Below are 23,090 nucleotides of genomic sequence, written 5' to 3' on the forward strand. Positions count from 1 at the left end.
AGGAAGTATCATGAATTTATACCTCTGTGCTGGTTACTTCTCCTCATAGATGGAGAGCAAATGCTTGCATAAACTGTGACTGCAGACGGGTGTGTGTGTATGTGTGTGTTTAATAATCAGGTGGCCAGGCTTTATTTAAAACAGTGATGCAAGAGATCAAATCACTTGGTGATGTCCTTGTTAGAGGCCAAAATATCCCCCCGGAATTCTTACGTTTTAAATCTTTTTGTATCTTTAGGTGGTATAAGTTATTCGGAATGCCTTTCTACACTGATCAGTAGTGGTGTGAGGAGTGCTCTGTCTACTTCTGGAAGAAGAAGAATAGGCTGCTGTAATAATTTGGTACTGGAAGCTTGGGGACTGCAGAATCTATTATCTGCAGGTGGGTGGAATGTGGAACTTGTATTGTGTTCTAATGTTCTCTGGAGGGGGCAGTAATCTACTGAGGTCAGTTGGATTATGGCGTGAATCTGGTCTCTCCAGGCTGCTCCTAATAAACATATGATCCAGGTTTATATCTGCCTCCGTATTTTGTTACAACATTTTTGGCGACGAGGATGTGGAACTTGTGTTATGTTGTAATGTTCTCTGGGGGGCAGTATTCTACCGAGGTCAGTTGGATTGCGGCTGTTTAAGGAGGATCTAGTCTCTCCAGGGTGCTCCTAATAAACCTATGTTCCAAGTTTATATCCGCCTCTGTGTATTATTACAACAGGTGCCTACTGCAAAATATCATCGGGCATAGATATTGTGCCTCTAGTATTGTCTAGAAAAATATCACCCCTTTAAGGTTTACATTAGCGAATTTAATCCCAATTGGTTGATATAGTTTGCAAACTGTATTTAGGACATTATATTTATGTCAGAGAGCATTATGTGTACTGTATTTATACAAACAACCACTGCCAGGTACTGATACAAACCAAACACAGGGCACAGTGCCTTTACTGGATCATGTTTAAATTAGGACTCTGGGAACAATGGGTCAAAGATACAAGAACCAAGATATGTCCCCGCTCATGGAGGCAGGCTTGACTTTTTGAATGATTAAGATCCAATAAAGGGGTCAAAAAGAAAACCTCATGAAGGGCTGTTTGTCAATGCTCCAGATGGGTACTCTTTCTATAAAATGACCTGGCTAGAATTAATTCAAGAATGGCTTCTAGGGTGTTCTCTCTGGGCCAAATTCATCAATGAGATGGTTGGGTCCATTGTAATTCCTTTGTTGTATAGTTTTGTATTTGGACTTGAAAATTGCAGCCTTAGACAAGAAGAAATAAAGCAATGAACATGATGCGATGGGAAAGACTCACTCAGCAGCATTTACATAGTGAGAAGGTATGTGGGAAAACTTCAAGATCTGTCATTTTCTCAGCTAACTCATGATGGAGCCGTCTCCTGACCTCAATCTAAGTCTGCAGAATTGGGTTCCCATTTCAGAGATAAATCTCCACCCAGACATTTTGTTTCAATCACTAGCCCACCTGGTTTTATCCGTACTCATGTGTTTCCTCCATGTGTCAAGTGCGGGTTATCAACAATTTTCATTTTACTGCTTTATTTGGTAAATCCTCACTCAGGGTGATAGACTAGGCCAGGTTCACGTCACTTTCCTCGCCTTTGCCATGTTATGCGGCTCAGGTGCTAGGGCACTTGGGTCCATTCACTGCGCACTGTCCCCACACTGCTCGCCTCCCATATTCTCTTGTATTATTAATGTGCTAGAAGTTGACACTTCTGTGTTTTGTTAAAAGTGCTATTAATGCTATATCAACTGCCTATGTCACGAGGTGCAACTGTAAAGTAAACGTATGTAGCTCTCAAAACATGGGGGCAGATTTATGATAACTGGCGCATCCCCAGGGATGCGCCAGTTATTTTGCGCCGCTGCTCCGCCACCCATGGTGCGCCGCATTTACAATGCAGCGCACCATGGGGCAAAAACGGCACAGATGCGTGACACATCTGTGCCGTAAAGGTGGCGCATTGCTGGAGTTGCGTCGCAAGCGCGACGCAGCTCCAGCAAGGCTCGGGAGTGCCCCATCTTTACAATGCTGCGTCAAGACCTACGCCTGCTTCAAGCAGGCGCAGGGTTTTGACGCAGCATTGGCCTGAAAGTGACTGAGTGAAATCTTATAGATTTCACTCACCCACTTTTGCGAGGCGCACCTGCCCCGGAACGCCCACCCTGCGCCGGAACGCCCACAAGTGGCGCAGGGCTTTACAACGTGATGCATCTGCTTAGATGCGTCACGTTGTAAATGGGTCGTAGGGATGCGCCACATTTACGCCGCAGTTGCGTGACGCAAACGTGGCTCATTCCCAACATAAATCTGCCCCTCGTAACACACTCTGTGGCGCACTGAGTATACCAATAGCGCTGTCAGTCTGAGCATGTGCAAGAACCAAGCCTCTTGATGCTATCAACGATTGATTTGCTTACGCTGTATATGATATGCAAAAAGGTAAGACACTGAAGGATCATCATAGTGTTATCATCTACTCAACAAGGTCCTACACGGAAGGGAAAAGTGTCCTTTAAGTGACACTGGTGAGAATGAGGATCCCTCTGCTCCTTTCCTCCTCCACACATCCCCCTTCAGTGGCCTGGAGCAGATCGCTGTAGCTCCACCAGCCAAAACCTGTCTGCAGGCCTCCTTCAATCTTTAGTGCAAGTTCTGCAGGAGTGTCCAACATAGAGCCAGATCCACGTTAGCTTTTAAGACTTCCTCCCAAGATAAATTTACATGCAATAGGCCCGATTCATGAAAAAATGGAGTAAATTTGCATCCATAAATTTAGGTGTACATGAGGGTGCACATTTCGAATTTTGGGGGCTTTCACCAATATTTCAGACAGTGCATCTAGAAGGCCGCACCAAGGCATGCCATAGGAGAATTCCACACTGGGTGAATGGAACCTCATTGGCAAACACAGCTTTTTGGGTCTCGCCTAGCGTTGCAGCGCATGTGCTGCTCGCTCGGTGAGATTTATTGCTAACGAGGACTTTGAGAAGAGGGCTTGAAACCCAGCCCCTCATTTCCATTGGCTTGCGTCACCGTTTATGGTAAACGGTGGGCTGCCATTGGAAATGAGCTTTCTGGGTTGCCTCCTTTGGCTTTTAGGTCCGGCCCACCCGGACTGACTCGCCTGCTTTCCTTCTGTCGTAAAGGTATTTCTTATCTTTGTGAGTGCCATTTGTTTTCACTCAGCCCCGTAAACACGGGGCTGAGTGAAAACAGATGGCGAGCTCTTGTTTAAATCGCTGCTTGGGCAAACATTTTCCCCATGGAGAAAGCCCTTGAAGTACACCACCTCCAAATGGTCAATTTCCTGACCTTGAAGGGAAGTTACTCCAGCTCTTAGGCAGAGTAAAGAATTACCTTTTCCAAGGTGCAAGGGAAAGCGGGGGTGTGGATACGGAGCTTGGGAATGCCTACAATTGCCTATGTTTCGGCATTCCCAAACATCCAAGGCAAACCCCCCCCCCTTTGAGCAGCATTTACACTTGCAGAGATCTACGCACTCATAAAATCATTTACGCTCACTGAGATCCGTTTCTGGACTCTTGGCAGGCGCTAAAAAAAATCTAAATTTGTTTGTAAACTTATGTTAATGACCACATTTTTCTCCGTGTACACTTTTCCCACCATGGATGTGTGCTGCGCTTTGCAGCCCACATGCAGCATTTGAAAAGTTATAAAAAGTAAAATTGCTCAACCCAATGCCTGCTTCAAAGAGGGGCTATTTTTGGTACAAATCCTTGGCTAAGATTGTTAGTAGATAGAGAACTGCATCATAAACCATGGGTGGGGGCATGGAAACGCCCATGCGCCACCCATGGGACGCCAATTGATGTAAAGCAGCGATATTAGATTTTAGCTTTCTTTCACTGGCTTCTTTTACAGCGCAAATAAGGTCCCGCAGTGGAAAGTAACTAGTTTAGCAGTCTTTGCCCTATTTTGCATCACTTTTTGTTACTTTGCACCTTCGCAAGATGTTGATAAATCTGCCCCTTATATTTGGAAATGTTTCATAGAACATTGGTATCTGTCGGCCCGAAATACTCCATCAGGATGTTTAATCCAAATTGTATAATTTATTTACAAATATAGCGCTAAAGACTAAATAAAGCAACTAGGCCCTGTCTCTTCAGTATAAAAGCCACAAATGTGTGAAACAATAAAGTGAAGCGGTAATGTTTACAATATCTGCATATACACGTGGATAATGCTTGAATGAAACTTGAAAGCACACAACCAGAAGATGTTACCCAGTTCTGTCCACCCCCACAGCCAGTACTTGCCGTGTTCCATCATCTCCAGCAGTCCCTTCTTGATGAGCTCGTCTCGGCTTTGTCTTGTGTTCATCTTCTTTTCTAACACTAGGAGAAAATGCAAAGGTAGGGTCATTGACAAGAGCACAGAATCTGTAACACAAAAAGACCCCTACGGGCACCCGTCCTTCGTGTGAGAATATAGCAATAATGGCCCCGCCCCCGGATGAACAGGCCACTGAGCGACCTGATGCAAAGCAGGTTTAATTGTTTTTGTATAATTTCATTGTTTTCCAATAGTGTTTATACGACGTTTCATTTCCTTGAAAAGGCGTCAAGGCGCTTTGGACTGCTCTGTACACTTTGGACCATTAGTGAGAGATCACTGGTATAAATATTTCTTTGATTCTTGCTCCAGCCAAAGAGTAACCCCCGAACTAATCGCAAACCTTGGGGGATATTTAGAATAAAATGCTGGACCGCGGTGTTACGCCAAATTTGGCAACACCGGTTCTGACATTTTCAAAATGCAGGGATGCACCGTATTTACCAAAATACGCCAGGTCCCTGGTTTCCCCCAGCGTTGGCGCTAAAAAAGCTGCCTAGTACCAGCGCAGGCAACCTGCCGCCATGTTGCAAGGGTCCCTGCGTTGCAGGAGTGATTGTTTATGTGCAGGATGGGACACCATCCTGCACATAAACAATAATTAATGATGATTTGCTCTTTCTATGTGTGCTCCTCGTATCGCCATTCTAAGACCAAGTATTACCTGGCCTTAGTTTTTGGCGCTGCCCCATCCTTGTAAATCTGGGGCAACATCAGAAAGCAATGGGTGTTGCGGTGGAACGACCACAGCAACACCCAATACCCGCCCCTTTGCAGTAGCGGACTGCTGCAGAAAGGGGCATATTTACAAGGCGGCGTTAGGCTAAGATTAAGTGGCAAAGCAAATATGGGGAATGGTGCAACATTCAGAGCGTCAGAAAAAGTGATGCTCCGGTGGCGTTGCGGGCTTGTAAATATGCCCCCTTGTGTTCCAGAGTAGTGTGCTATCCACCTAAAGTGCTAGGCAGGGGTAGGAATGCCGCTCTCGGCACCCTGACTCATAAGTGCTGCAGAACGCGGCAGTACGTGCTAAAAAGATGCTTTAACAAGCATTTGCAAAGCAATAGGTCTCGCATTAGGAAAGTGTGAGCTATTGGTATTGTAAATGACAAATTTTTTAAATATGTGTTGGCTTTGAAAATATATGAATTAATAGCATTGTTATTCACAAAGCCAATAGCTTACAATTTCCTAATGCGAGTCCTATTGGCTATGGCAATGCTTGTTGGTAGCAAGCAAGGACAGTGCTGTTGTGGTGCTGAGTGATGATGTGGTTGGGCTGAGTGATGTGGTGGTGTATTAGAGTGATGTGGTGGTGTATTAGAGTGATGTGGTGGTGTCCCTGAGTGATGTGGTGGTGTCCCCGAGTGATGTGGTGGTGTCCCTGAGTGATGTGGTGGTGTCCTTGAGTGATGTGGTGGTGTCCCTGAGTGATGTGGTGGTGCCCCTGAGTGGTGCCCCTGAGTGATGTGGTGGTGACCCTGAGTGATGTGGTGGTGTCCTCGAGTGATGTGGTAGTGTCCCCGAGTGATGTGGTGGTGTCCCCGAGTGATGTAGTGGTGTGCCGAAGTGATGTGGTGGTGTTCCTGAGTGATGTGGTGGTGTCCCTGAGTGATGTGGTGGTGTCCCCGAGTGATGTGGTGGTGTCCCCGAGAGATGTGGTGGTGTCCCTGAGTGATGTGGTGATGTCCCTGAGTGATGTGGTGGTGTTCCTGAGTGATGTGGTGGTGTCCCTGAGTGATGTAGTGGTGTCCCCAAATGATGTGGTGGTGTCCCTGAGTGATGTGGTGGTGCCCCGAGTGATGTGGTGGTTTCCCGGAGTGATGTGGTGGTGTTCCTGAGTGATGTGGTGGTGTCCCTGAGTGATGTGGTGGTATCCCTGAGTGATGTGGTGGTGTTCCTGAGTAATGTGCTGGTGTTCCTGAGTGATGTGGTGATGTCCCTGAGTGATGTGGTGGTGCCCCTGAGTGATGTGGTGGTGTTACTGAGTGATGTGGTGGTGTTCCAGAGTGATGTGGTGGTGTCCCCGAGTGATGTGGTGGTGTCCCTGAGTGATGTGGTGGTGTCCCCGAGTGATGTGGTGGTGTCCCCAAATGATGTGGTGGTGTCCCTGAGTGATGTGGTGGTGCCCGAGTGATGTGGTGGTGTCCCCGAGTGATGTGGTGGTGTTCCTGAGTTATGTGGTGGGGTCCCTGAGTGATGTGGTGGTATCCCTGAGTGGTGTGGTGGTGTTCCTGAGTGATGTGGTGGTGTCCCGGAGTGATGTGGTGGTGTCCCTGAGTGGTGTCCCCGAGTGATGTGGTGGTGTCCCTGAGTGATGTGGTGGTGTCTCTGAGTGATGTGGTGGTGTTCCTGAGTGATGTGGTGGTGTCCCTGAGTGATGTGGTGGTGTCCCTGAGAGATTTGGTGGTGCCCCTGAGTGATGTGGTGGTGTCCCTGAGTGATGTGGTGGTGTTCCTGAGTGATGTGGTGGTGATGTGATTGTGTCCCCGAGTGATGTGGTGGTGTCCCTGAGTGATGTGGTGGTGTTCCTGAGTGATGTGGTGGTGTTCCTGAGTGATGTGGTGGTGCCCTTGAATGATGTGGTGGTGTTCCTGAGTGATGTGATGTTGTCCTAGAGTGATGTGGTGGTGTCCCCGAGTGATGTGGTGGTGTCCCCGAGTGATGTGGTGGTGTCCCCAAGTAATGTGGTGGTGTTCCTGAGTGATGTGGTGCGGTCCCTGAGTGATGTGGTGGTGCCCCTGAGTGGTGCCCCTGAGTGATGTGGTGGTGTCCCTGAGTGATGTGGTGGTGTTCCTGAGTGATGTGGTGGTGTCCCTGAGTGATGTGGTGGTGCCCCTAAGTGATGTGGTGGTGTCCCAGAGTGATGTGGTGGTGTCCGCGAGTGATGTGGTGGTGTCCCTGAGTGATGTGGTGGTGTCCCTGAGTGATGTGGTGGTATCCCCGAGTGATGTGGTGGTGTTCCTGAGTGATGTGGTGGTGTCCCCGAGTTATGTGGTGGTGTCCCTGAGTGATGCGGTGGTGTCCCTGAGTGATGTGGTGGTGTTCCTGAGTGATGTGGTGGTGTCCCTGAGTGATGTGGTGGTGTCCCTGAGTGATGTGGTGGTGCCCCTGAGTAGTGGCCCTGAGGGATGTGGTGGTGTCCCTGAGTGATGTGGTGGTGTTCCTGAGTGATGTGGCGTGTGAGGGTGAGGGTGTGTGGGGGTGTGAGGGGGTGAGGGTGACTAAGGGTGAGAGGGTTGTGAGGGTGAGGGGTGTGAGGGTGTGAGGGTGAGTGAGGGTGTGTGAGGGTGGGTGAGGGTGTGAGGGTGAGTGAGGGTGTGTGAGGGTGAGGGTGTGTGAGGGTGAGGCAGGATTAGGGTGACGGGGGTGAGGGTGATGGAGGTGAGGGTGTGTGAGGGTGAGGGTGTCTGAGGATGAGGATGTGTGAGGGTGAGGGGGTGTGAGAGTGGCAACACAGCAACAACATTTGAGGAGCAAGGCTACTGTAAACAAGCACGGTAGGCTTTCACTTTCTTCCAGAAACAAGCTCTCGGCAATGCTGTGGTGGTGGGGTAGGCGGGGGAGCGCAGCCTTTGAAGTCTGGTGCCGAGGCACAGACAAATGGTGGTGCGCGATGTGCACGCGGGGGGCAGGGGAGCGGCAGCCTTTGAAGTCTAATGCAGAGGTACAGACAAAGGGTGGTGTGTTATGTGGCGGGCGATGGCGTGCACGTGCATAGATCACATGAAATGTATGCAATCCGCAGCCGTTTTGGTAGACTTTTCTTTTCCGCTTGAGGGTGACATTTTTCCCACAGTCATGATTGCCTAGGGATAATGGAGCTAAGAGCGCACTCTGCATGAAAGCAATGCTGTGTTATTTATTTTTCATTTGTAGCCCAACATGCACAACGGCGCGTTGACACCACTGGTAGGTGATAACATATAAGAAATAAATGCCTGTACGATTGTAAATAATGACATAAAAGAAATAAATGCATGTGTTGATAGTAATTAATGGTATATAACACATAAATGCATGCTTGATGGTAAATAATGACAATAAATAAATGCATGTATTGATGGTCAATAATGGCATATACTACATAAATGCACATGCGTTGATGACAAAAAAACATAATAAATAAATCCATGTAATGAGGGTGAATAATGACATATCAAATATATGCATGCATTGATGGCAAATAATGACACAGAAACATATTATAAATACATGCATGTATTCACGGTATATAATGACATCTAATAAATAAATGAATAAGTTGATTGTAAATAATGGCATTTAATGTCAGTGGCTCCCGCTGTATCACTACATTCACAGCTACATCAATTCATATAGTAAACCGGCTGACAATAGGTCCAAAGTACGTACTTAACGTACGCCAAATACAACGCAGAGACAATGTTGATTGGACATATCTGCACCATTCTTCACGCAGTGCCGGCAGAGCAGTGCACAGAGACTAACGCTGGCCGTAGGGGGGCGCTGTGCGTACATCAAGCCGATTATCCGAGAGGCTTCACGTCATAGTCAGGCTACGTGAAGCACACAGCAGGGTGTATGTATGGATTGTTCACACGCACTCTTCAATGGAGTTGTGACATCAGAGGTACCTGACCTGGGGAGCCAATGTCTCTCATATACATCACGCGGCCTGGCTCCTTCCTGGGGTCACGGGCCAGCTCGGCATGTTATGTTATGTATGTATTTTTGTAAAGCGCACGAATCACCGGGGGGCATCTCGGCGCTGTATACCGCTGGGGAACCCGTCCTGGCTTTCCCTGTGGGATGGTCCCTTCTGGGAATCCCCAAGGTGGAGCCGGGCATTCCCAGCGTGGGGGGGGGGGGCGTTGTGGAGATTAGGCAAGCTAATGCCCAGAGTTGCCAAGTGGGAACCCTGGTTAGAGTGGGCACCGAGGCGAGAATTATCGAGTCCGCTGACCCTGGTCCATGACCCTGCCGCATCGGGAATCGAACCCTGGTCCCGGGCCGACTTCTGCTTCCGGGTCTGCCGCCTCTAACCAGTGAGCCACACCACTCCACCTGCCGCCTCTAACCAGTGAGCCACACCACTCCACATGTCGTTTATGATTAATAAATAGAGCAGAAAGATTTGCTGCACTCCCGCACAGACCTCTGGGAACGCATCAGCACTGCACCAGGGACTAGACTTTCACCAGGTTGAAGACATCAGCAATGGGCCAATTACTGACTTGCAGAGACAGCAGAGCTATCTATCCCTTGCACAGCTGACAGGCCCCCGATCGGTGCCGGCAGTGAAGCTGTCTCAGACTTGACTATCTGTCCCCTCACTTGTCACTCTCAGCAGACCTAATCCTGGCTTTCACAGACAGTTCAGCTATCATTCACCCATCCCAGATGATAAAGATACCCGGTGCTGAGCTGCAAACAGAAATGCTATCTATTCTTCTGCCAAAGACCCTGGGGACAGGGGGATGCTGGACCGGGGCTCTCAAGGGTCCGGCATCCAATGACCATTGACTCTTGGGGAAAGGAACCCGTAGGACAACCACACTGATAGGGCAGGGGTAAGAAGTAGGCCTGGACGGTGAACTCCGCTCTGCTTGCGGAGTTTGCGGAGGTTCCTGCACTTTGCGTTATGCAGAGTTACAAAAAACTCCGCTTCGCGCAGCGGAACTGAACTTATTTCCTCGCTCGCGTTCACCAACGTTAAGTTGGTGATGGTGTGAGCAAGGAAAATGAACCTACCGGCGTGATTTTTCCTCATTCGCGGGGTGGTCAGGTTTCTCATTGCGAGTGCTCGCGTATGCTCGCGACCGCTCACGATGAGAAACTGCTTATTTGCGTTGAGAAAGCTGCCGCTCAAGGAAAAATCTACTTGAGCGGCAAAAAAGAGAAAAAAGGCACCGCTTGCACTGTGCAAGGTGCCGTTCGCAATGATTGCACAGTGCAGACAAGCATCCGCACTGTGCAGACAAGCATCCGCACTGTGCAATCACCGCCAACAGCATTTTTCTATGGAACTCAGCCGCTTGCGGAGCTCTGCGTAGTGCGACTGAGTTTTTTTTGCACTTCGCGTAGCTCCTCGTATTGCAACTCCGCGAACTCCGCCCAGGGTTAGTAAGAAGGCAGGGGGACGTGGGAGCAGGGGCTCTCATACAAGAGTGACCTTGGGCTGGAAAAAGAAAACAAAATGGCACAGTGACAATAGATAAAAAAAATTAATAAAAAAAACAGGATATGAAAGGGACAGTTTTGTTCCCAGTACAGGATGCTGGAGAAACAAAGACAGCCGGGGTGCATTAGAATATAGGTGGGGGCATCTGTGGAGCAGTTTGGTGTACACTTTTAAGATAAACTCCCATTAGTAAACCAGAAAGGAGGGGTGAACGCCCCTATCGCAATCAGAATGGGTTAATAACCAGGCACCTTGTCCCTTCCGGGTCAAGAGTTCATGACGGCGCATGAGGTTATTAGTGTTCTCGTGCTGAAGGTCATCTCCGGTAATACGTGCTATGAGTCATGATGGACTGCATGGTACCTACTCATCTAAAGAGTTTGTATGATGTGAATTACGTTTTGTAAAGTGGTCCCAGCAAAGACATGGGCCTGTTTAACGTTTGAGGCGTGCCCCTCCAGGTTGGGGACCCCAACCATATTTAAAGATTCGTGCCAACATGGCGGGGGCTCCCTGTCAGGAAAGTACAGCCACTGGTGTGGTGGATGCACTTTCATTAGTGTCGAATGCCCAGCTGGCTGCGATGTTCAAGGGACCCACTCAGCATTCTCTTTTGCATTGCTGCAAAAAACCCATTAAGGGGGTTGTGTGTGGGAGGTGCTAGATATGGGGGTTGATGCTGTATAGCTAATGACAAATGTCCTTCACACAGAGAGTGTTCTCTGCATGCGCGTGAGGTATATTTGAAAATGTTTCTTCCTAGGTGCACCATGCCTTGCAAGCCAGAGCTGGAAGGAAAACAAACATAGGGGGTACCTTAGCTGCCACCTGGTGGTCCATTAATGGCAGAACTGCCAGGTGAAAGTTTTCAGCCGCTGAGGCTTTGCTGATGGGAACCGGTCAGTTTACCAAAATGCCAGTGTTAGCGAAGGTGACATCACATACCCTTTGTTGGACTTGGCCCTTCTGGCAGGTTCACCCCTAAACTTTTTGCTTTTAATTGTGACCTCGTGGTAGTGATTTTTGGCTTCTGCGTACTTTACCACTGTGTCCCAGTGTAAAGTGTGTGTGTGGGGTGAGATTGGCCTGCCGTCCCATAGGAATGCATGGGGAATGTATGTGTCCATGGTAGTTCCTGATGTGTGGGGAGTGCAGGCTCGAGTTTGGCATGTGCGGACTCGTGTGAATAAATGCTGCTCGATGATGTGTGCGGCTTTAATGTGCCTAGTGTGGAAGTGCCATTTCTAGAAGTTGGCCTGTCTGTGTAATAAAGGTGAAATGACTATCTGGCTTGTGATTGGCTGGAGCTGGCTGGTGTCCTGGCTCCAGGAAGTCAGGATGGGTCTGCCCCGGTGGTGAGTGGAGAGATCTGCATATTGATGTGAGGGAGGGGTGCACTTGGGACCTGAATAGGGCTGGGCTTTCCCTACACAATGCTGGCTCCGCCCCATGTGGTGCGACTGATGACCCTAGCCTCTGACTAGTGAATGGGGAGAGGGGCTGAGCAAAACAGAGTGCTCCAATACCAGCTGCGTCTGGTTTTTCCTTTAACCCTGCAACCTAGACAAAGGATTTAGGGGCCTCATTTATGAGGCTATGCGTCACTTTTACACCGCCGGTGCGTCACTTTTTGTCACGCACCGGGTGGCGTAAAAAATGCGCCTTGTTGCACCATATTTACAAAGTGACGCATCTAGGTAGATGCGTCACTTTGTAAACCCCTGCGCCACATTATACCTGCGCCAGGTATAATGTATGCAAGGGGGGCGTTTTGACGCAAGAAAGTGTCATGGAAGTGACGCAGTGAAATCTATGAGATTTCACTGCGCCATTTCTTGGCCACTAATGCGTCAAAATCTTACGCCTGCTTCATGGCAGGCGTAAGATTGACGCAGGCACTAACAACATGGGACTTGCCCATGTGAAAGTATACATTGCTGAAGTTGCGTCACCATCGTGACACACTCCAGCAATGCGTCACTTTTGCGCCTACAGATACGTCAGAAATACTGACGTATCTGTAACTCTTTGCGACATGATGCGTCATATTATAAATATGACGCATCAATCATGATGCAAGGAGTGCGCACTGAGAAGTGACGCATCGCTGCTTTCACGCAGCGATGCGTCATTTCTCATAAATGAGGCCTTAGGTGTATAAAAAGGGGCTGTGACCCCTTGCAAAATGTTCTTGCTGATCCTAACTTGAGGGGGCCTGCTGCTGCTGGGCGCCAGGAGGACCGCCACTGGGACTGCCTCCCTGACTGGAGGGCCCTATGCGCTGGCCCCTGGGACCAACCTTTGCCCCCCCACCTCCTGAAGGACTTTGTCCTGTAGTGCCTTGGAGCACTGTTTTCCTCCTTACAGCACCTGGGAAGCGATGTGTTTTACTTTCCAGGGAGCTGCGACCATCCCGCAGAGGGAGTCCCCGGCGTAGGGATCCCCCTGCCTTCGTGCCATCTTGTGCACCTGACGGGTGCCCACCCCCGCCAGGGACTTGGTGCTGATTTGGTACTCTCGCGGGTGTCACCCTGTTTTAGTATTTATATTACGGGTGCCTACCCTGCGTTTATTATCGTCTTGAAAGAGGGAGCCTACCCCTCCAAATCACTGCAGCGGCCCGGGATCGACAAGTAACGCCGCCGCGATCCAGGAAATCCCGGAACTCAGGCAACCCTCGTCGTGACGGAGGCGGGACCTGACCCGGAAGCGCTAGAGAAACAGCAGGAAGCAGACGGGAGCCTATCCCGTGCCTCCCGCACCAACAGCTGGACGTCCGCATCTCTCCCCGGGGCTCCAGTGAGTGAGGGAGAGCCCCGTGGGGCAGCCGAAGCAGAGAGCCCCCCACCACCGCCGCCCCCAGAAGGAAGCTGGCCGTGACGTCGGAGCCTCCCTGCAACCAAGCCCGGTGAGTGTCGACGGGCCGGGGGGGGGAAGCTCCGGGTGTGATTCTGAGTGCCTGAGGGAGGCACAGTTGTATCTCGAGTCCCCTGAGCGGGACTTCAACGACGGGGGCAGTTTGTATTTTTAAGCCCGAGATGCTCCAACGTTAATCCCTACATTTGGGGGACATTTCGGGAGGTAGAGCGGCCCCGGCTGGCAGCGGGCCACTCCCCCCACAGTGGGCAGCATTCTCGTTCGAGCCACGAGGCCCCTGAGGCTCCATTTGTTTCTTCAGAGCCCACGAGGCTCCCGGGCACACAGTTCTTTCAAACCCACGAGGCCCCAGCGCTGAAGGGGGCATTTGCTAATTAGAGCCCAGAAGAAGAGCCAGGAGGCACGCTGGTGCCAGGCTCAGGTCCTACAGCTGCCCAGCACTTAGTGGGCAGCTGCTACGTTTAGGCCCTTGTGAATCTTCTGTGGCTGCCTGCGTAGCCTGCCCTGACTTTGCTGGACACAGGGCGTTTCAGCCCCTAAGAGGCCATTTTGGGCTGGGGAACAGTTTCATGTGTTGTGCCCTTGCGTGGGGTACGTGTTTATGCCCTCTGTGATCTTTTGCGCAAATGGGATTCCCTGCCTAAAGTGATTGTTATATCATATGCAATGCTTTTATGCCTAGACCCCTAAATGTATTTTTATGCTTAGGAGGGTGTTTTCCTAGTATAGGTGATGCTAGTGAGTTCATGGTTCCCTGCGTGATATTTGCCTAAGGTGTTTAGGATTGCGTAGGTGGTACTTACCTTTTGCCAGTGGTTACTGGTTGTGTGCTACATTTGTTATTTGGTGCTACAGTTATTATATGTTCTATGTGCTAAGCGTTATTCCTACAAAGTGCTATTTCTACCAAGTGCTAGTTCTAAAAGTGCTTATTCCTGACAGTGGTCCATGTGGCCCTGTCCCATGTACATAATCCCCTGTAAATTCTGCCTGTGCCAGTGCCACAGTGTAAATTGTGTGTTTATTATCTAATGTGTTTGGTATAATACAAAGGCTATTTTTATATATAACCTTGTGTGGAGGTTCAATTGTGGTGGGCCTTGGGTGTTGTTGCTGGGTGTGCGCGCAAACGCTTTACACATTGCCTCTAAGATAGGCCTGACTGCTCGTGCCAAGCTACCAAGGGGGTGAGCTGGGGTTATCTTTGGCGGGTGACTTCCTTGCCCTGACTTAGAATGGCGGTTTCTGCCTGGCTTTGGCGCAAGCCTCAGCCAACCGGAAATCCCCATTTCTAACCCCCTTTGACCTTAATGACATCACAGTAAGAGACATCAAATGAACCCAGACCCAGATATTTTCCAGGAAGGCATGCCACATGCCCCTAACATCACAACAATTGAGGATTTGCATTGGTCGTTATCCCAAAATAACACTAGTTTGCTACATGCACTGCTTAGCGTAATGTTGCATTAAGGGGGAGTTCCATAGGTGGTGCATGGGCATTCCCATGCCACCACTCATGGGTTTGGACACAATTCTCTAATTACAAACTTTGGTAGACATAATTTGCTCCACAGGTTCATACCCATCGGAACCTGGACCCCCTCCTTCACCCTCTTCATGTGTAAGAAACCTTGGATTCAAATTTGATTCTAATCAGTCCTTTGAACCACAGTGAGCCTGTCTCGGCCGGTTGCTTTTTTACTCCAACATCTCTCATTTAAAATGCTTCATCTAGCCCCTGAAACTAATTGAGAGCCCGTAGTTCATACCTTGGTGACATCCAAACTGGATTATGCGAACTGCCTGTACCTGGGCTCAGGGCTGGACTGGCTACCGGGCGTTTTGGAATGCTGCTGAGCTGGGGCTGATTTTGTTGAATGAAATTCGTTTTTCTTTGTTTATTTCAAAGCACACGCAGGTCTCCATCAACGAAATCAGCCCCCACCACAGTGAAATCAGCCCCAGTTCGGCAGCATTCCAAAATGCCTGGTAGCCAGTCTGGCCCTGCCTGGGCTTGCCTTTGTACCTGCTGTGTCGCCTGCAGATCATTCAAGATTCTGCAGCACATCCCGTTCTGAAGGTGCCGGCGCGCCTATCACTTTCTGCCTCCCTTCGCCAATTGTACAGGCTGCCCATCAGCTGTCGCATCAGATTTAAAGCACTAATGTAAGCTTACAGAGCCTTTCACTTGAACGGCCCGATGCATCTGAGGAGAAGACTGATAGCGTACCCTCAGAGCAGAACCTTGCGTTCCAATGCTCTGATGCTATTACAAGTTCCAAGAGTGGGCAGGGCGAGAAGCGGAGGAAGATTCTTTTTTCCTTGGCTTCTAAGCTCTGGAACTCCCTTCCTACTGCGGTCCACACAGTTCCCTCTGAATCAATCTTTCGTAAACAGCTAAAGACTTTCCTTTTTGCAGCTCGGCTCTAGGTTGGTAACTCTTGAGAGGTTGGGTTTCTCTGGTTTTCTGGTGCTAGCGCCGTGACGCTTCCTTGGAAGCAGCTGCGTGCTATAACATATATATATATATATATATATATATATATATATATATATATATATATATAGCACACACAGGAGGCCCAATACTGCATAGGATTCTTCATTTATTTGAAGCCTTGCAACCTCATAGCACGAAGTAACCGTCCAATCTCCTATATATATATATATATATATATATATATATATATATATATATATATATATATATTTATTTATTTATTTATTTATTTATTTATTTATTTAACATTCTAAATTATCTTACACACAAAGTGGGAAAAGTCTTAAATCATAGTTTTTGTACTTGAAAGGACCCCTTCAAGTACAAAACCTATGCTTCAGAGAATTCACACACCCTTGCACTGTGGCTCAAGTGCGTGGCGCATGGCTGCAAAAAGTGTGCCAGTATGTGGAGAAAGAAAAAATGTGCCATATCTAATTAGATTCGGCACATTATTTCTCTCTCCTTTTGACGCAAGGCAGTGCACTGTTGCCTTGGGTCAAAGAATAGAAAACCTGGGCCTCATCACACACAATCTCACTCGCTACCTGTCACTTGATTCTCAATCACTTGAACTCACACATAGCATAACATGTGTATTTGTAAAGCACACGTTCACCCGTGGCATCTTGGCGCTGAATAACAGATGTTTATTGTTACCCAACTCAATGATAACGTATCAAACAGTTCATCACCTGTAGCACCCCCCTAGCAGTGTATTGTTTAGTATGCCCTTGTGGCCTCCGCTACATAGGGAGCACCATCAATATGCTGAAGTTGCGGATCCTAGAACACCTCAGAGCTATCGACAAGGCCGACCAAGCATATCCGGTGGCCCGGCACTTTGCCGAAAAGCATAATAGAGACCGCAACCAGCTTCAATACTTCGGCCTTGACACCATTAAAACTAATGCCAGAGGGGGTGATTGCTTACGACGACTGCGAAGGCTAGAGTCCCGCTATATTATAGATCTCTGTACGAAGTGGCCCAAAGGGATGAATAGTGGGGAAGAGATGGTCGTCCATTTAGGCGAATAGTAGCTGTACTGTTTCAAGATCCAAGTTTACTCTCTATTTGTTGACCTTCTGGGGATCACACTGTGTGTATATATTAGTGTATATATTTTGGTGCGTGTGTACATATTGTATAGTGGTGCATAGTTGTAGGAGGGATGTGATGATGTACTGATTTCCTTTCCAGCACATGCATACACATACTTACCACTATAGAGAATCAGTTTTCTGTACACATGCTAATAGTGGTATCTTGATAGGCTCAAAGGGCTCTTTGATTCCTATGTTGTGTGTTTAAATTAACACTTAACTAGATTTCTACTTTACCACCTACTCAGCTTTCATATTTCTTATTTCTTTCCTCCTTTGGGACCTCATACCGTTTTTGCACTATATATGACATGTTGAAGTTTAACAATTTTTGATGTATATAAAATGTATTATAGGATGTACATAGAGCCACCTCTCTGCAGTTTAGAGGACCATTGCCGATCCACGGCTATATCTAACAATGTATAGTATACTATTTGTAAATCACTATATATCTCCCATAGGGGCATTGCTGCCTATTCAAGGCATGAGAAAGTTGTAAATATTCAACCCTGAGCCACCTTGATACTATGTATACAATTGATCATTGTAAGATGGCGCTCACTGGGAGTTTCAAGTCCTCTGTCGATGTCGACTGAGAGGTGTGTCCTTTATACCTTGCAATGTGTATTTAACATAACCGGTTAAACGTGTGTAACTCACACACACTGACGAAGGCCAACGGCTGAAACGCGTCTGTGGCAAGCTTGTAGTTAATAAACTACTGTGTGACGAGTACCCCTCGAGTGCTGTCTTTTCTTTTCCTGGAACATTGGATTTGGATGAGCGCGATATATATATATATATATATATATATATATATTCATTTATTTATTTATTTATTTAACATTCTAAATTATCTTACACACAAAATGGGAAAAGTCTTAAATCATAGTTTTTGTACTTGAAAGGACCCCTTCAAGTACAAAACCTATGCTTCAGAGAATTCACACACCCTTGCACTGTGGCTCAAGTGCGTGGCGCATGGCTGCAAAAAGTGTGCCAGTATGTGGAGAAAGAAAAAATTTGCCATATCTAATTAGATTCGGCACATTATTTCTCTCTCCTTTTGACGCAAGGCAGTGCACTGTTGCCTTGGGTCAAAGAATAGAAAACCTGGGCCTCATCACACACAATCTCACTCGCTACCTGTCACTTGATTCTCAATCACTTGAACTCATAGCATAACATGTGTATTTGTAAAGTACACGTTCACCCGTAGGCATCTTGACGCTGAATAACAGATGTTTAATGTTACCCAACTCAATGATACTAATTTTATCGACCTCAGATGGATGAAAGGCTGAATGGACCTGCTGGAATGTAAACCTGTGACCATGAGGTCGATCACAGACCCCGGCATTAGATGCATTAGTCCACTGAGCCACCAGCCCCAGCCTGGCTGGACACACATGTGCTTACACATACAGACACACTTTCTCACACATACACATGCTCTCTCACTTAAACACACTCTTGCCTGCAAGCATGCATACAACATACATTAAAAACCACTCACCAAAATGGGGTCGCACTCTGCTAATACACCAGCGGGATTGCCCCTAAAGACCATGGTAACTGTAGTACTGTTCTCTGCGATGCATCTTCTTTCGAATTCTCGCGTATCTTCAAATCTTCGCCATCCCTGTACACGTGTTTCGGGGTATTTACCCCTCATCAGCAGGGATTAGGCCATCTTCTTATCTTCTGGGGTTGCTGCGTGCTGCCAAATATTACCAGGTATAGTACCACACAAAGGCGCGCAGGTGCGGGGTCCCGAGCTCGTCAGCTCAAAGCTCCAAGGAGCATAAACATTCACCAAAATGGGGTCGCACACTGCTAATACACCAGCGGGATCACCCCTAAGGACCATGGTAACTATAGTACTGTTCTCTGCGATGCATCTCCTTTCGAATTCTCGCGTATCTTAGATGCATTAGTCCACTGAGCCACCAGCCCCAGCCTGGCTGGACACACATGTGCTTACACATACAGACACACTTTCTCACACATACACATGCTCTCTCACTTAAACACACTCTTGCCTGCAAGCATGCATACAACATACATTAAAAACCAGTTTTACTTACCACAGCTACCACCAAAGGTCCTAAGTGTGCTTCATTTTTTATTGCACTAATAGTGAATAATAGAATATTATTCACTATTAGTATAATGAAAAACGGGCAGAAAATACTGAATGCTGAGCCGCCCCAGTGTTCTTGACACTGATTTCGCGACCTCTGAAGCCAGGGGTCGCAAAGGCAGTGCTATGGTTGCAATGGGACCCCAAGCGATGCCTATATAATATCCATGGTGGGCAGGAGCATCGCCAAGCTATGACCGCTCTCTTGCTCTGCCAAAACTCTAAATGCCTCCCTAATCCCTTCTGGGCAAGCCTAAAATTTGGTCTATTCACGCCTGCAACATTGTTCTAGATTAAAAGGTTTGAGGAGTGCAAGCCACTCTTGCTGGCCACCAAAGACGGAAGTTTCTGAGAGCATTGCTTTCGCTGTGCCCAATCTCTGTTTGGCCTCTCTACTGAGAGACCAAGCAGTAACCCAGAACAGCATAATGGCTGGTATGTGTTAAATGGGCACTTTCCAACTGGCATAGAAGGCTTATTTTACATGGTTACCAAAATCTCTGCCAAACGACTGAGCCATCATCCCTTCCAGGGGCTCCATAGGGCTTGGCCTTTCAAATGGTATTCTTAATTGTTCCTTGTTGCCATGAACACTGATTTACAACACCTATGATTTAAGCAGTAAAGGCGAGTGATTTTAATACAGAAAATATGATTTAGCTGTTTAATGTTTCATTAACAACAATCATGAGCCAGTTAATAGTAAACTCTTATACACAGAACAGTCCCTGAGTGTGCCAAAAGAATGCTTTTAGAAGAAACACTGTCTCGTCATCAGAATCCAAATCACGTCATTCTTTTTCTGGGATTACAGCTATATCAAAAGGCATGTGATGTCACGTATGAAGCCTCTGTTATTTTTAAGCCTAGGACAAATTGTAAGAGCACTCACATAAAAGATCTTGCGAGATATCAGCTGAAGACTGCTTTGCAGAAAAATGTCTTATTGAGAGGCACATCTTTGCACAAGTTGCACGCTCAAGTAAAAAAGAAAAAAGGGACACAACTTACCAGCAAACCACATTTCGCCCTGTAAGTGTAATTTAGTGAATTTTTCAGAGGGTTTCACAAAATGTGTGCTAGAAAAAATGCCATTATTTTGCACACCCCTAGATTTTGGCACTGTGACGCAACTGTTACCCACATTACTTGGCCCAGTGATGCCAGTGCGCTACGCTACCCCTATGATAATGCTACTCCCAACCCTACGATTTTTGATGAAAACACTACTGCTGATCCTATAATTTTGATCAAGTGATGGTACTGCTACTCCTAAAATCTTAGTCCAATTCACCATCAATACTTCTTTATTTCTGGTCCAGTGAAGGCACTGCAACTCTTATTAATTGACCAGATTCCGAAATACTTAATTTCAAAGAAATATGGGCCATATGTATCATTCCAAATTGCGATCGCAAACGCCGAAATTCGCAGAATTTCGGCGTTTGTGATCGCAATTAGGCTTAATGGTATGAATAAAAGAAAAACTGCCTAGCAAAATAAGGAATCGCAAAATTTGCGGTTCCTTATTTTGCGAATGCATTTAAGGAATCGCAATTTGCGATTCCTTAAATGGAATGTATGAGGCACCCAAGTTGTGAGAATATGGCATAAGGAATCGCAAATTACCACCAACTACAGGTTGGAGGAAATTTGTGATTTCTTTCAAAAATGCACATTTTAGCATTTTTCAAAGTGGCATGTGGCGCACACACATGCCCTTAGGGCATGCATGTGCGCCACATGTGCACCAATGCTTATTTCAGGGGTGCAACAGGGTGTCCTTTTGACACCCTGGCACACTTAAAATTGCATTCTCAATTTGCGATTCTCTAATTGAGAATCGCAAATTGAGAATGTCTTTCCATTCATTCCTATGGGCCTCTAGGCCTATAGGAATGAATGGGGAGGTTTTCCTTAATTACCAATTGCAATTTGCGATTCGCAATTAAGGAATATGTAGGGTTCGCAACATTTCTTGGAAATCCTACATATATAGGGCCTTATTTATGAAGGCCTTGCACCGCCGGTGCGTCACTTTTAACATGGGAAAAAGTGACGCATCGGTGGCGCAAGGCTTTCATAAATGAGGCCCATAGCATTTTGCGATTCTCAAATAGCGATTGTCAAAAATTCGCTATTTGAGAATCGCAAACCTAACATTGATACATATGGCCCTATATTCTTATAGAAATATTACACACATTTCCAGTTCATTAAGAAAAAATCCTGATAATTATAGTAAGTTAAAAAAACAATGCATGGTTCACGACTACTTATAGAATATACAGTTTCAACTATATAAACATTTAAATGTTTCCTATCCAAACCCAATACAATCCACAGCCCGAAGTCTCACATATATTTAAAACCTTTTACTAAAATGATTTGGCCAGTGTTGCCATTTCTACCCCCTTTGATTGTGGTCCACAGCTCAACTACTTCCCACATGATCTTGGCCTAGTAATGCAACTTCTTCCTATATTATTTTTGTAGAGCTCCACAGCTAGCCATATAATTCTGGTGCACTACCGCACTTCTTACCCCTATAATTTTGGTGCTGTGATGCCACTGATCCTATCCAACACTCTTTTCAGATTCTACTGAGGTACAATTTAAGAGCACAGATAGCAATTACTCAGCTTGTCACACGGTGGCGCTGTGGGCACCTCTTTTACCTGCAGAGGTCTGCTTGAGCTTTTCACTTTTCTTTTTCCGCCACTTCCATGGCTTGAAGATCCGGCCCAGAGTGGCCAGTTTGCTGTTCCTCCTCACTGGGGGAGTTCGGATTCCTGAGCCCAAATACTCCAGCCGCAAAGCAGGCGTGTGGTCCATCTCATCTAGTGAGCAAAAACACAGAAGTTTATTTTTAGAGAGCATTTTCAGAGAATTTCCCCATTTTCTATATTTTTTAAGCTGTACTTAGTGGTTGCTTTGAACTGCAGGGCACCCCTATGTTTAGGCTGGAAACACATATTAATATCTAGAAAGACAGTAACAACTGCAAACATATTTAAATGATCTGCCAAGTGAAATATTATACCCTGGAGTCCATTCGTTGTCTGACATCATCAACATATAGAAAGATAGTTAGATAACAGTGAATAACGGGCCTTATGTCAGCTAAGGGATTTGAGTGGCATCAAATGAATAACAAGAATGAAGCTCAAGTTGTCTATGATGTTCCATGGATGTCAGATGCGAAAAATATTCATTATTCAATGTTAACCATCTACAACTACAATTGTATGTTATATATGGAGGAGCCATACCTAACAATGTTAGGTATGGCTGTTGTAAGGTCTGATCTTCGCACCTTTCTAGACATAACATGAATGCAGCTGCTGCCAAAATCTGGCTTTACGCGGGTTTTATATTGCTTTGCTGAGGGCACACGCAACAGACTTGATGGTGCTTCGCATGCAGAGAGCTGGTGGAAGATGATGTGATCTTCTGCCACTGAGATTTTGAGGTATGGGCCCGCCCTGCTAAAACCCAAAGAGACCTTCATAGATAATAATATTCTATGCTAGTTAGGGAGGGTGAGAATTAGGTGTTGCTAACTCCTATTCATTTCAGCATATTAGCATGCTGTCACCTTTCGCATTTTATGGACTATTAACTATGCTGATAACTTTGCTTGTGATAATATGTTTGCTTGTATTATCTAAGATACTGCGTTTGAGAACCCTGCATTAGTAAATAAATATTTCAAATGTGCACGTGTCCTCTTTTACTCCACGTTCTGGTTTGAAATGATTGCATAACGAAAGAGTGTTCATGTGTTCCTCGATACCTGAGGTATTCTAAGTTCATGTTCTGGTCTGTCTAAACATTGGGAAGTTATACTGACCAATGAGACACTGTAGCTAGCTCGGTAAGGGGATTTTGGGTACTGAGGTGAGTTTTGGGCCA

At 46.8% G+C, this 23,090-nt stretch overlaps 1 protein-coding gene across 2 annotated transcripts in view; it reads right to left on the reverse strand.

Moving 5' to 3' along the window:
* PHACTR3 (phosphatase and actin regulator 3) overlaps window positions 1–23,090 on the reverse strand; it is a 581,252-nt gene that overhangs the window by 270,521 nt on the left and 287,641 nt on the right. For both annotated transcript variants that reach the window (XM_078650448.1, XM_078650449.1), the window contains exons 2-3: window positions 21,854–22,015; window positions 4,307–4,384 (exon numbers count right to left, since the gene is read on the reverse strand). In XM_078650448.1, coding sequence (XP_078506574.1) covers window positions 4,307–4,384; window positions 21,854–22,015 — 240 coding nt within the window. The remainder of the gene's footprint in view (window positions 1–4,306; window positions 4,385–21,853; window positions 22,016–23,090) is intronic.

The sequence above is a fragment of the Lissotriton helveticus genome, chromosome 7 (assembly GCF_964261635.1).
Source record: "Lissotriton helveticus chromosome 7, aLisHel1.1, whole genome shotgun sequence".
Classification (NCBI taxonomy): Eukaryota; Metazoa; Chordata; class Amphibia; order Caudata; family Salamandridae; genus Lissotriton; species Lissotriton helveticus.